Genomic DNA, 13,441 nt, shown 5'->3' on the forward strand with positions numbered 1-13,441 from the left:
CCTGCAGAGTCTTCCACTGGAGTTTATCTATCATCTCCGTAACGCTTTCGCAATTACTAAATGATCCTTTAACGAAGCGCGCTGCTCTCCGTTGGATCTACTCTATCTCCTCTATCAACCCTACCTGGTGCGGATCCCACACTGCTGAGTAGTATTCAAGCATTGGGCGAACAAGCGTACTGTAACCTACTTCCTTTGTTGTCGGATTGCATTTCCTTAGGATTCGCTAAGTGTGTCCTCTGCTTACATACTTTTTTTACTGCGTGCGTTCCCATAACGTCTACTGGCAGCATTCAAAGTCGTGGTGGGCAGTGTTAAAAATGTTCAAATGCGTGTGAAATCTTATGGGACTTAACTGCTAAGGTCATCAGTCCCTAAGGTTCCACACTACTTAACCTAAATTACAAACACCCATGCCCGAGGGAGGACACGAACATCCGCCGGGTCCAGCCGCACAGTGGTGGGCAGTGGTTATAAAGTTTTGGCTTATCAGTGTATACATACAGGGAACCCCAGGAGGAGTGGTCATTATTTAGAGATATAATAGGAACAAAGCACAAAAACTGCGGTAAACACGGGCTGCAAAATGCATACCTTAAGAGCTATTAGCACTTCTTGATCATCAATACCGTGAAAGAAATCCCTTTTGCTAGCATCTCTTTGCCTCCCATATTTTGAGAGGTGTTAGTATGGGCCAAAGAAAAGACATCGCTAGTAAACTTCAGCTCTAAAGTGCATATTGTAAGAGCTAAGAGTACGGTACTTGTTTAGTTGCGTTATTGTGAAACATCTCTTCTATTGAACAAGTGCTTACGTAAACTAGTATTCATAGCTCTTAAAGTTGGTTTGAATGATTTTTCTTGTGTCCCTGAGTATTTACCATTCCTTATGGGACACCATATATACAGGGCGTATAATCTAAAACTTGCACCGCAAATATTTCGTTAATAGAAGGCGTCACCGATATGCGGATGTTACAGATTGGAATAGTAGACAGGGGCTCGTTTATTCAAATGGTTCAAATGGCTCTGAGCACTACGGAACTTAACATCTGTGGTCATCAGTCCCCTAGAATTTAGAACTACTTAAACCTAACTAACATAAGGACATCGCACAGATCCATGCCCGAGGCAGGATTGGAACCTGCGACCGTAGCAGTCGCACGGTTGCTCGTTTATTCAGCCCATACATAGAATGTTATGAGTTTCAAGTGTGTATTTATTTTTAAAAAAAGGTATAAATATTTCAATGGAACAATGCCTGTTGACAGTACCACGTGTTTGTTGCAGGAGTCTAGTGCAAAAATCTTACGAGACGTCGTTGTTAGAATATCGTAAACACCGACGGTTGTTTGTTCCATGTCGTATCACAAACGAATACGCATTTCACGTGAGCGTGTATGTGCAGCCCTACACAGATGTTAATAAGCCACCGGACGTGTCGCGTTCTTAAATGGGCCATTTTCTGGGACAAACGAAAGACAAACAATGGTGAACGCAGTACCTGTGTGGTGTTTGACATGTAAAGAACCAGTGTACCTGTTGTGGTTGGCTGGAGAGCCAACTCCGTATTGCTAAAGGAGGCCGAAATGCACGCGTTATAGCTCATGCAGGCTGGCGTGAGGTCTGGAACATGACAAGGGAATTAGAATTGAGAAAAACGGACGTACCTGCTGGAATACTTAACTTTAATCCATTAACGGAGAACGTCGCTCTTTATGGTACATGATTTACAATATCAATAGTACGGATACTGGCGCCTTGCTAGGTCGTAGCAAATAACGTAGCTGAAGGCTGTGCTAACTATCGTCTCGGCAAATGAGAGCGTGATTTGTCAGTGAACCATCGCTAGCAAAGTCGGCTGTACAACTGGGGCGAGTGCTAGTAAGTCTCTCTAGACCTGCCGTGTGGCGGCGCTCGGTCTGCAATCACTGACAGTGGCGACACGCGGGTCCGACGTATACTACCGGACCGCGGCCGATTTAAAGGCTACCACCTAGCAAGTGTGGTGTCTGGCCGTGACACCACAGTGCCCTTATATCTCGTACTGAAAACGACCACCATCAGTGTCAATACGAGCTTGCAGTCTGCCATGCAACGATTGCTCCACACGCTCTAACATTTCAGTTTAATTTAGAGTACAGGCGGCAGTAATACGCAGTTTCATATCATCTGTAGTTGTCTAAAGAGGTTGACGGCTGTTGGGATATCCTTCAGTACACGAACATACGGCATCCTTGCTAAGTTCATCATAAACCATGAGCATGTCTGCTTTTTTCGCATTGGGAAATACCATCTACCTAGCACGTCCTACTATGTACACTATCACACAGCAAGGGACAGGTCCGCCACCATGTACTCACAACACAATGTAAACAACCATAACATCATCGCCTAGCACCTAAGCAATAGGATGGAACAAACAGCTGTCGGTGTTTACAGTGTCCACAATACGATAACTCGGTATACTACTTGCACTAGTTTCCTGCAACCAACGCCATTGACATTTTCACTTTTACGATTTTGCTGTCAGTAGGCATTGTCCCATTAAAAAATTGTAACTGTTGTAAAAATCTGCACTTTCGTCAACGTCTCAGTGTTTCCCTCCTGAGGGTCATCAGGCGCATTTCACCATTCTTTCGGCAAATATTTGAAATTTAGTTTTCTTGATGTGTAGCTGGAGTTAGCCCAAACAAACTGGCTATCACGTCTTTCACGAAACTCCCAGGGTCGGCGGGAAGTGTCAGTTTTTCCTATTAGATTCAAAATTATTTTTGAAGCGAACTTTTACGTGACCATTCGTTAGACCGGTCACAAATTAGTCTAGTGTGATATTTTTTAATCGATATTTATTAACAGGGAGGGTGAAACACGCAGAATAACCCGTAATCGAGCGGCGACCTCACGATCCTGGCCCACACCTAGTGCTACCTCCACGGTACAGCGCTTTGCGTGGCTAGCGTTGCTGCCTCTGGTCCACTGGGTCCCGGGTTTGATTCCCGGCCGGGTTGGGGATTTTCTCTGCCCGGAGACTGGGTGCTTGTGTTGTCCTCATCATTTCATCATCATCATTTGTGACAGGGTTAGATTGGGTTGTGAAAAAAAGGGACTGTGTAAAAATTGGGACTTCGTACGGGCGTTGATGAACGCGCAGCTGAGCGCCCGACAAACCAAACATCATCATCATCATCAACACCGCTTTGCTCATTCACTCCTGAAGTACTGGTTATTCTTCATGCTTTACTGCACTACATATCTATAAAACAAATATGGCACTAGACTAAGATGGGACTGTTTAATCGAATCGGCACGTAAAATTCTGCTATGAAAATAATCTCTTCTGCAATGGGGAACAACCCGACGTTTCCCATCGACATTGGGTGCCGCACGAAATATTTGATGAGCAGTATTTGTTTGGACTGACTCAAGCTACACTTTGCAATATATGAAATTGCAAGCATCTGCCGAAACACCAAAGAAAATAAGCCTAATGACTCTTAGGAGGAACTAATTATCTTAAAATTTACAATACATGTGTAATTTCCAGTCATGCATATTACTATACTTCTCCTGTGAATAGATGTAATTTGTTCATACTTATACTACTGGCCATTAAAAATGCTACACCAAGAAGAAACGCAGGTGATAAACTGGTACTGTGACGAACTAGTTGCTCGGCCACGAATTACCAGACGTTTTCAATTGGTGAGAGATCTGGAGAATGTGCTGGCTAGGGCAGCGGTCGAACATTTTCTGTATCCAGAAAGACCCGCAAAGGACCTGCAAAAAGCGGTCGTGCATTACCCTGCTGAAATGTAGGGTTTTGCAGGGATCGAATGAAAGATAGAGCCACGGGTCGTAACACATCTGAAATGTAACGTCCACTGTTCAAAGTGCCGTCAATGCGAACAAGAGGTGACCGAGACCTGTAACCAATGGAACCCCATACCATCACGCCGGGTGATATGCCAGTATAGCGAAGACGAATACACGCTCCCAATGTCCGTTAACCGCGATGTCGCCAAATGCGGGTGCGACCATCATGATGCTGCAAACAGAACCTGGATTCATCCGAAAAAATGACGTTTTTCCATTCGTGCACCCATTTCGTCGTTGAGTACACCACCGCAGGGGCTCCTGTCTGTGATGCAGCGTCAAAGGTAGCCGCAGCCATTGTCTCCGAGCTGATGGTCCATGCCGTTGTCCAACTGTTCGTGCAGATGGTTGTTGTCTCGGAAACGTGCCCATCTCTTGACTCAGGGATCGAGACGTGGCCGCACGGTCGTTACAGACATGTGGATAAGGTGCCTGTCATCTCGACTGCTAGTGATACGAGGCCGTTGGGATCCAGCACGGCGTTCCGTATTACCCTCCTGAACCCACCGATTCCATATTCTGCTAACAGTCATTGGATCTCGACCAACGCGAGCAGCAATGTCGCGATACGATAAACTGCCATCTCGATAGGCCACAATCCGATCTTTATCAAAGTCGGAAACGTGATGGTACGCATTTCTCCCCCTTACACGAGGCATCACAACAACGTTTCACCAGGCAACGCCGGTCAGCTGCTGTTTGTGTATGAGAAATCGGTTGGAAACTTTCCTCTTGTGAGCACGTTGTAGGTGTCGCCACCGGCGCCAACCCTGTGTGAATGCTCTGAAAAGCTAATCATTTGAATATCACAGCATCTTCTTCCTCTCGGTTAAATTTCGCTTCTGTAGCACATTACCTTCGTGGTGCAGCAATTTTAATGGCCAGTAGTGTACATAAATAAACTGGCGGAAAAAAATCGCAGAATCAAGGGGGCGTTGTCTGACATAAACGAAAGTTGTTGGCAATGTTTCTACATCCGAAAGCTGACGTCTATTGAAATTTTGCACTAGTCGCATAAAAGTGACGGTAGTAAGGCCATTATGAAGATGTAGACCAGATTCGCTTTTAATACAAGCAGTAACGGTCGTGAGCGTTAGTTATCTTTGGAATTGGACTTGGTGAGTTGATGTTAGTCAAGAATGGCTTTAAAGCGGCACTTTGTTGAGCATGTTGGATTACAACAGCGGTATATGGACGAGCGTTGTTCTGTTGGCAAACATTCGCTGGAATGTTCTTAATGAATGACAGCACAACAGATTGAATCAGCAGGCCGATGTACAGATTTGCAGTCAGATTACGTGAGATAACCACGAGAGTGTTCCTGCTGTCACGCGGAATTTCAGCCCAAACCATAACTCCACGTGTAGGTCCAGTGCATCTAGCACGCAGACAAGTTAGTTGCAGGTCCTCAACTGATCTCCTCCTAACCAACACGCGGCCACCGGTGACACCGAGGCAGAAACAGCTTTCATCAGAAAAGGCAACAGACTTCCATCCCTCCCTCCAATGAGCTCTCGCTTGACACCATTGAAGTCGAAAATGGCGATGGTTTGGGGTCAGTGGAATGCACGCTACAGGGCGTCTGGCTCGGAGCTATCCTTGCAGTAACCGATTTGTCACAGTTCGCTGTGTCACTGTAGCGCCAACTGCTGCTCAAATTGCTGCTGCAGATGCAGTACGATGCGCCAGAGCCGTACGCCGAACACGATGGTCTTCTTTCTCTTTCATGCCACGTGGCTGTAGGGAGCCCGGTCTTCTTGCGAGCGTACATACTCGTGACCATCGCTGCCAGCACTCGTGTACAGTGGCGACGTTCCTGCAAACTCTTCCTGCAATATTGTTGATGAAACATCCAGATTTTCGCAGCCCCATTACACGATCTCGTTCAAACGCAATGTGATACTGATAATGGCGTCTTTGTTGTCTTGAAGGCTTTCTTGACTAACATCAACCTTCCACGGTCAGTCTCAAAGATATCTAACGTCCACAACCGCTACAACTTGATTTGCATCCTCATAACGCCACTCCTATGCGACTACCACGAATTTTGAACTGACATCATCTTTCATACGTAGAAATAGGCTTACAGATTTTCCTTTCTGTCGTACAGCTCCTTCTTGGTGTTACAATTTTTTTCCGCCAGTGTCAGAAAATCGTTCGTTTTCGAGTAACTGAGTAAAGTTGACGTTCAACGGCTTTCTGGGTACAACCAAACCATTTCAGTTACCAATGAACCCGTTTGACTCGTTGTATCGTAGGTGGCGTCTTGTTAACATTTTTGCATTCGTCATTCGTCTGTCTCCAGCATGGTCATTCTTTACATGCATATACTACAGGTAGTGAGTTAACTGAAAATGCTTCGTTCAAACATGGCAGGATATTCATTTCGTGAGCAGGTACACATGATTTTTATGTGCGCCAATGGTAATGGGCAGGAAGCTGCGGGGGTGTACCAGATGGTGTTTCCAGGCCGAAGACAGCGCAGGCATTGAATTTTTTGTGCTGTGTATCGTCACGTTGCCTCAGCGGGATGTGTTGCACCAACGGCTATTGGCCAAGAAAAACCAAGTGGTGGTCGAGCACCTGACCGGGAAAAGCACACTCTACGTGCAGTCACAGAAGTGCCAGGTATCAGTGCAAGTCAAGTGGTTATGGTATGTGGTTCATCTCCAAGTTCAGCATGGAGGTTACCTCACGAACAACTCATGTATTCGTTTATAAATTTTTAAATGAACACACCGATATTTGACTGTATTGTTGTTTATTTAATTACGACCCAGGTTCCGGCCTTTTATGCCATTTTCAAATTATTTAGCTCATGTCATTAACATATGCTGCAGGACATCAAGCTCAAAATTGTTCATAAAATTAAGAAAAATATTCGTTCTCGCATTTTATCTTCAACGCCTGCAGGGTCTTATACGTCTGCCAATCACCCATTCCGGGATAATTTTTGCTGATTGTTTCTTGCCCAATCCGTTGTTCGTGTCTCCAGTTTTGTTTACATACGTGGCAACATTTGGAGAGATGGAATAACAAATTCCAACAACCAACACATATGGGCCGACCGCAGTCCTCATAGTGCACTACAGGCTGAACATTAGCATCAGTTTAAGATAAATGTGCGGGCTGGAGTTGTAGGTGACTGCCTGATAGGTCGATACGTTCTACCAGTACGTCTTATAGGTGCTGGCTACAGAGACTTAATTCGGAACACTTTCAAAGACCTATTACGAAACGTGCCGCTGAAAGTAAGAAGAAACAGGTGTTTTATTTAAGACGGAGTTCCAGTACCTTTCAATCTGTGTTCGACATTCACTGGATGGTGTTTACCAGGACAGATAAGTACATACAGGAGGGCTAGTTCCATGGCTTGCACACTCCCCCGACCTCAGCCCTGTGGATTTTTATCTCTGGGGGCACCCTAAACAATTAGTCTATGCAGCAGACCAGAAGGATGCAGAAACTCTTCATTGACGTGTCGTGAGCGCCTGCGAAATCATTCGAAACAGTCGTGGAATATTCGAAAGGTACGACAGTCCATGATTCAACGAATGCACGCGTGTTTAGAAGCAACAGGAGGACATTTTGAGCATTCATTATGAGTTTATACAGTGTCTTGAAGAGCTCCATCACACGTTTTGCCAGCTTTCATTTATAACTCGAAAACGAAGGATTTTTTCGAATAATATGTTTAAATGAATTTATTTCTTGTTTTGGTATAAGGAACCTGTCACCAAGTCTGTAAAAGTATTTTTGAAACACACTGTTTATTTTCCTTAATGAGGCGCGTGTCCACTCGCTCAATCTGGTGATGGCAGTGGTCATAAGGCTTTGTCTCATAAGTGCACACAACCTCTAGCAAGTTTTAATCGTTAGAGGAGGCAACGCTCGCTACCATCTTCCGCCGCTACCTGGTAAATCCACAAGAGTAAGCTGAGGGCGGCGTCTACATGCAACACAGTAATCCTGCATTTCCTCCAGCGTCTCACTGACGGAACACCGTTTTTACAGTAGCGGAAATTACTATAAAGGCATGGATATTTGCAGAATGTATATGCTATAGTAAGAAATCCAGTATACCGACAAGTGGAGTCAAATAGTATCGCATTTGATGTCAGTAGTACAGTATATAACAAGACATCAACGATTCAGGTGGTAGGGGGTAGATCACCATATAAAGACAGTCGGCACTGTGCGGTTTTCGTGTGTATGTGTACCTGCCTTTACTGCAGATAGGAAACAGCCACCATTACTGATAGTGAACGTTTTGTGCATAAACCACGATTGCGACAACGCAGCGATGGAAACAGTTATCATGTGATGAAAAAGCAAAAAAATCGATACATGTAAGCAAATGGGACACTCTAATCGTCAAATTGCCAAGGAGATGAACTGTTTATGTACAGTGACGGATAATTTCGTTAGACTGGGCGCACGATATAAACAGAACAGAAAATAAGTGCAAAGTAGAAAACTGTTTGAGGCATAGAAAAGGTTACTTTTGAGCAAAACAAGGGTCACAAATCATTATTATTTTCAAATAGTTGCCAGTAATTGCCGGACGTATACGGCAAATTTTGTCACATGAGAAACACCTTACACTGAAGAAACGACTGCATAAGCTCGCGTTAACACTGAAACATAAACAGGCTAGACTGGAATTTCGTGGAAAACATATGTCGTAGACACCAGAATGGGACAAAGTGATCTTCAATGATGAGAAGAAGGTTAATTTAGATGGGAAGAATAGATTTCAATATTTCTGACGTGATCTGAGAATAGAGCAGCAGATAAGAATGAGGAGAAATTTTGGTGGTTGAAGTGTAATGATTTAGGCCGCGTTCTTCGACTGAACACTAGACTGAACTGTAACGTGTACACTGAGGTACTAGAAACAGAACTTATTAGAATATATGAGGACTTAAGGGACGAAAGAGTAATATTTCAACAAGGTAATGCATCTAATTATGGTTCTGCTACAACCAAAAACTGGTTGAAGATAAGGATATAGATGTCTTTCTCTGGGCTGTAGGCAGATCGAATTTGGATCTCGTGGAAAGCATTTGTGGAATACTCTCAAGGCGTGTTTATCGCAATGGAAGCCAACCTGAGGCCGTATGTGAGCTGAAAAGAGCGATACAAGAAGCGTTGGCAACAATTTCACTGCAAAAATTGCAGACCCTTACAAAATCAATGCCGCAATTAGGAACAACGGCGGTTGGACAAAGTACTAGCAATGCAATAACACAAGAGGACAGTGAGTGCCTTTATACGAATTTCCATCCAGGAAATGCAAGCGCCTTATTTCATTATTCGTTTTGTGAAAGGAACAGTGTATTTCCGTCATGACTGTTTATGTTTTACAGGTATCTACTACTTTCATAGTTAATTCGATGCACGTATGCTTCAGACGTCGTACTATTACTTTGGTGGAACCCTGCCTTTATACTGATTTCCACCACTGTGAAGGTACCTGGATTGCCAGAGATCGGCCAGTGTGCGAATTAGTCGTACTCGACTATTCTACAGAGAACCTCCTAATTTCTTGAGCGTTCTTTTGTCACACTGTTCCACAAACACTTCTATTCTTCTCCTTTCCTGTTGCTCAACAGTCCATGATTCGCTTACTGAAGGAAAACGTTATTGTTGTGTTAAACGTATGGTCACGAGAAATTTGGTTTGTTGTTGTTGTTGTTTGCAGTCAGGGGGAGCAGTGGTACGAGTTCAGGAGGAGAGTCAACCAGCCCATGATGCAGCCGCGTTCCAGCAAGCTGTACGTTCCCTCCATCGACCAAGTCACGCTGGACTTCACCGACAGGTGAGCGCAGTCGGTGACACGAGTCCTAGAAGCAGAGCAACAGTGCTGTATTGGTCAAGATGTTCATTATCTGTTTCCTTCATTCTTTCAGAATGCTGACCATCAGAGACGAGAATATGAAGATGCCTGGAGACTTCATGAATGAACTGAACAAGTGGGCGCTAGAATGTGAGTGACAATTATGTACCCTCGTTCCTAAGTGTAGCTATGTGGGTCTGTAAGAAAACGAAAGTAAGTTACGTAGCGATACTGAGGCCAGACCCTACTGGCAAGAGATGATTAGGGACAAGGATAGAGGCACGACTATGCTCCGAACAATTTATTTTAAAAAAAAGAAAACAAAAAAATTATTGTCTTGTTGGAATGCAACAACCGTTTTAGAATTTACCGTATTGCATTAACAATGCATCTTATTATCACGAATTCATCAGAATTAAATTTTAAAAGGACGTCTTATTTTTTTTTTAACCAGGTAAGGCAGCCATGTAAATTTATAAACAAGATATTTATACTGACGAAGGCCTTTTAAACTGAAGCCTTTTAATTAAAACTCAACCGCCCAAAAGGGATAAAAATCACAATATTTGAAGTACAATATACAAGAGTTAACCACATTAGCATCTAGTCTGTAGTAGCTGCGTCCTCCTGAAATTACTCCAGATTCGCTTAGGGAGCTGGGAGCTGAACACGTTGGCATTATTACTTATGGTTATCTACACCAACAAAGAACTAGATCCGTGGACATGACACAAAAATGCTCGAAAATATTATTTTTTTTATTTAAGTCCAGAGTGTTCCATGAAACACAAGTACTTTAGGAACAACTGAAATGATTGGTTTATACACTACTTCAAAACAGTCTCATAGCAAATTCTACAAATATCATATCCTAGTTGTTGCTCATTGCTAGAGCAAAGCCAGAAAAGTCATCTACATCTACATCTACATCCATACTCCGCAAGCCACCTCACGGTGTGTGGCGGAGGGTACCTTCAGTAGCTCTATCGGTTCTCCCTTCTGTTCCAGTCTCGTGTTGTTCATGGAAAGAAGGATTGTCGGTATGCCTCTGTGTGGGCTCCAGTCTCTCTGATTTTATCCTCATGGTCTCTTCGCGAGATATACATAGGAGGGAGCAATATACTGCTTGACTCCTCGGTGAAGGTATGTTCTCGAAACTTCAACAAAAGCCCGTACCGAGCTACTGAGCGTCTCTCTTGCAGAGTCTTCCACTGGAGTTTATCTATCATCTCCGTAACACTTTCGCTATTACTAAATGATCCTGTGACGAAGCGCGCTGCTCTCCGTTGGATCTTCTCTATCTCCTCTATCAACCCTACCTGGTTCGGATCCCACACTGCTGAGTAGTATTCAAGCATTGGGCGAACAAGCGTACTGTAACCTACTTCCTTTGTTGTCGGATTGCATTTCCTTAGGATTCTTCCAATGAATCTCAGTGTGGCATCTGCTTTACCGACGATCAACTTTATATGATCATTCCATTTTAAATCACTCCTAATGCTTACTCCCAGATAATTTATGGAATAAACTGCTTCCAGTTGCTGACGTGCTATATTGTAGCTAAATGATAAGGGATCTTTCTTTCTATGTATTCGCAGCACATTACACTTGTCTACATTGAGATTCAATTGCCATTCCCTGCACCATGCGTCAATTCGCTGCAGATCCTCCTGCATTTCAGTACAATTTGCCATTGTTATAACTTCTCGATATACTACATCATCATCCGCAAAAAGCCTCAGTGAACTTCCAATGTTATCAACAAGGTCATTTATATATATTGTGAATAGCAACGGTCCTACGGCACTCCCCTGCGGCACACCTGAAATCACTCTTACTTCGGAAGACTTCTTTCCATTGAGAATGACATGCTGCGTTCTGTTATCTAGGAACTCTTCAATCCAATCACACAATTGGTCTGATAGTCCATATGCTCTTACTTTGTTCGTTAAACGACTGTGGGGAACTGTATCGAACGCCTTGCGGAAGTCAAGAAACGCGGCATCTACCTGGGAACCCGTGTCTATGACCTGTGCCTATGGTCATGAAGTAATCACATTAAAAATGATTGTGATTCTAGTCTAACAAGGCGGCATCTTTGTAGGGAGAATCCACATCCAACTGTTTTACATACACCCATAAAATGCTATCAGTGCTTAACTTATAGAACGTACCATGAATATACGGAGTCACGGTGGTTCCACTTATAACCTGAGTGTGTAAGGAGCCAGCCGCATTCACCACACGACACTGGACACACCACGTATTCTGATGAGCCAAAACATTATGACCAGTGCCCACCTCCATGTTGGATGCCTCCTGGTGGTGTTGTGGGCACGTGACGCGGTAACTAAAGTATACAAGCGGAACAGACATGGACGGGGGTTCACCTACCGAAGATACGGGCTGCAAATGGAGAAATCCATTAAATTAAACGCCTTTGACAAAGGGCAAATTATTATTAGGCAGAGCCTGTGATCGAGTATCTCGGAAAGGACGAAGGTGTCGAATGCTTACATGTTACTGTCGTGAGCACCTACGGAAAGAGGTAGAACGACAGCCAAAGTACCACCAGGCGCTAAATGGTTGGGCGTCCACGACTCTTCACAGAGTGCGGGCTCTGAGCACTATGGGACTTAACATCTGAGGTCATCAGTCCCCTAGAACATAGAATTACTGAAACTTAACTAACCTAAGGACATCACACACATCCATGCCCGAGGCAGGATTCGAACCTTCGACCGTAGCGGTCGCACGGTTCCAGACTGTAGCGCCTAGAACTGCTCGGCCACGCCGGACGGCCTCAGGGTGGCTGTACGATCCTCTCTAACAGAGCGAACAGTATGTGTGTCCTCTTGGGTACTAGAGTCCGATTAAAATTACTTGAGTGTGGGGTTTGGAGGCTTGTCTGGTCTGTAATGTTGGACAGACGCTGATCTGTGGCATCTCTGCCGAAAGAGCACAAAGCTGGTGCACACACAAGTGTTTCGGAGCCCACCGTTCATCGCGCATTGTTGAACGTGCAGCTCCGCAGCAGACCACCCCTACGTTTTCACATGTTGACACAATGACATCGTCAATTACGATTGCAGTGGGCACCGGACATTGGAAATCGACCGTCGATCAATGGAAACGTGTCGGCTCCTCGGGTGAATCATATGTTTGCTACACTAGATCGATGGTCGTCTCCTCAAACGTCGCCATCGAGGTGAACAGCGGCTTGAAACGTGCAGCGAAACACGGACGCAAGTTGGTGGGACCAGTATGAAGCTACGAGAGACATTGTCCTACGCTTGCATCGAAGTCACATGTATCCGTTCATGCTTGATGTCTTCCCCAGTGGCGATGTCATCTTTCAGCAGTATAACTGTCCTTGTCTCGGAGCCAGAACCGTGCTATAGAGCCGGCCGCGGTGGTCTCGCGGTTCTAGGCGCGCAGTCCGGAACCGTACGACTGCTACGGTCGCAGGTTCGAATCCTGCCTCGGGCATCGATGGATTTGATGTCCCTAGGTTACTGAGGTTTAAGTAGTTCTAAGTTCTAGGGGACTAATGACCACAGCAGTTGAGTCTCATAGTGCTCAGAGCCATTTGAACCATGCTATAGTGGTCTGAGAAGCATTATAGTGAAACACATATTAATGTTTCGGCGACCAAACTCGCCTGGTGTAAATCCTATGGAACCCATTTGTTTCGCTATCGGGCGCCATCACGTCGTACTCAAATCAG

The 13,441-nt window shown here is 44.6% G+C and overlaps 1 protein-coding gene across 1 annotated transcript in view; it reads left to right on the forward strand.

Moving 5' to 3' along the window:
- LOC126266725 (probable cytochrome P450 301a1, mitochondrial) overlaps positions 1-13,441 on the forward strand; it is a 172,134-nt gene that overhangs the window by 96,821 nt on the left and 61,872 nt on the right. Inside the window, exons 5-6 of the mRNA XM_049971201.1 lie at positions 9,580-9,696; positions 9,788-9,864. Coding sequence (XP_049827158.1) covers positions 9,580-9,696; positions 9,788-9,864 — 194 coding nt within the window. The remainder of the gene's footprint in view (positions 1-9,579; positions 9,697-9,787; positions 9,865-13,441) is intronic.

Source organism: Schistocerca gregaria, chromosome 4 (genome assembly GCF_023897955.1).
Source record: "Schistocerca gregaria isolate iqSchGreg1 chromosome 4, iqSchGreg1.2, whole genome shotgun sequence".
Lineage (NCBI taxonomy): Eukaryota > Metazoa > Arthropoda > Insecta > Orthoptera > Acrididae > Schistocerca > Schistocerca gregaria.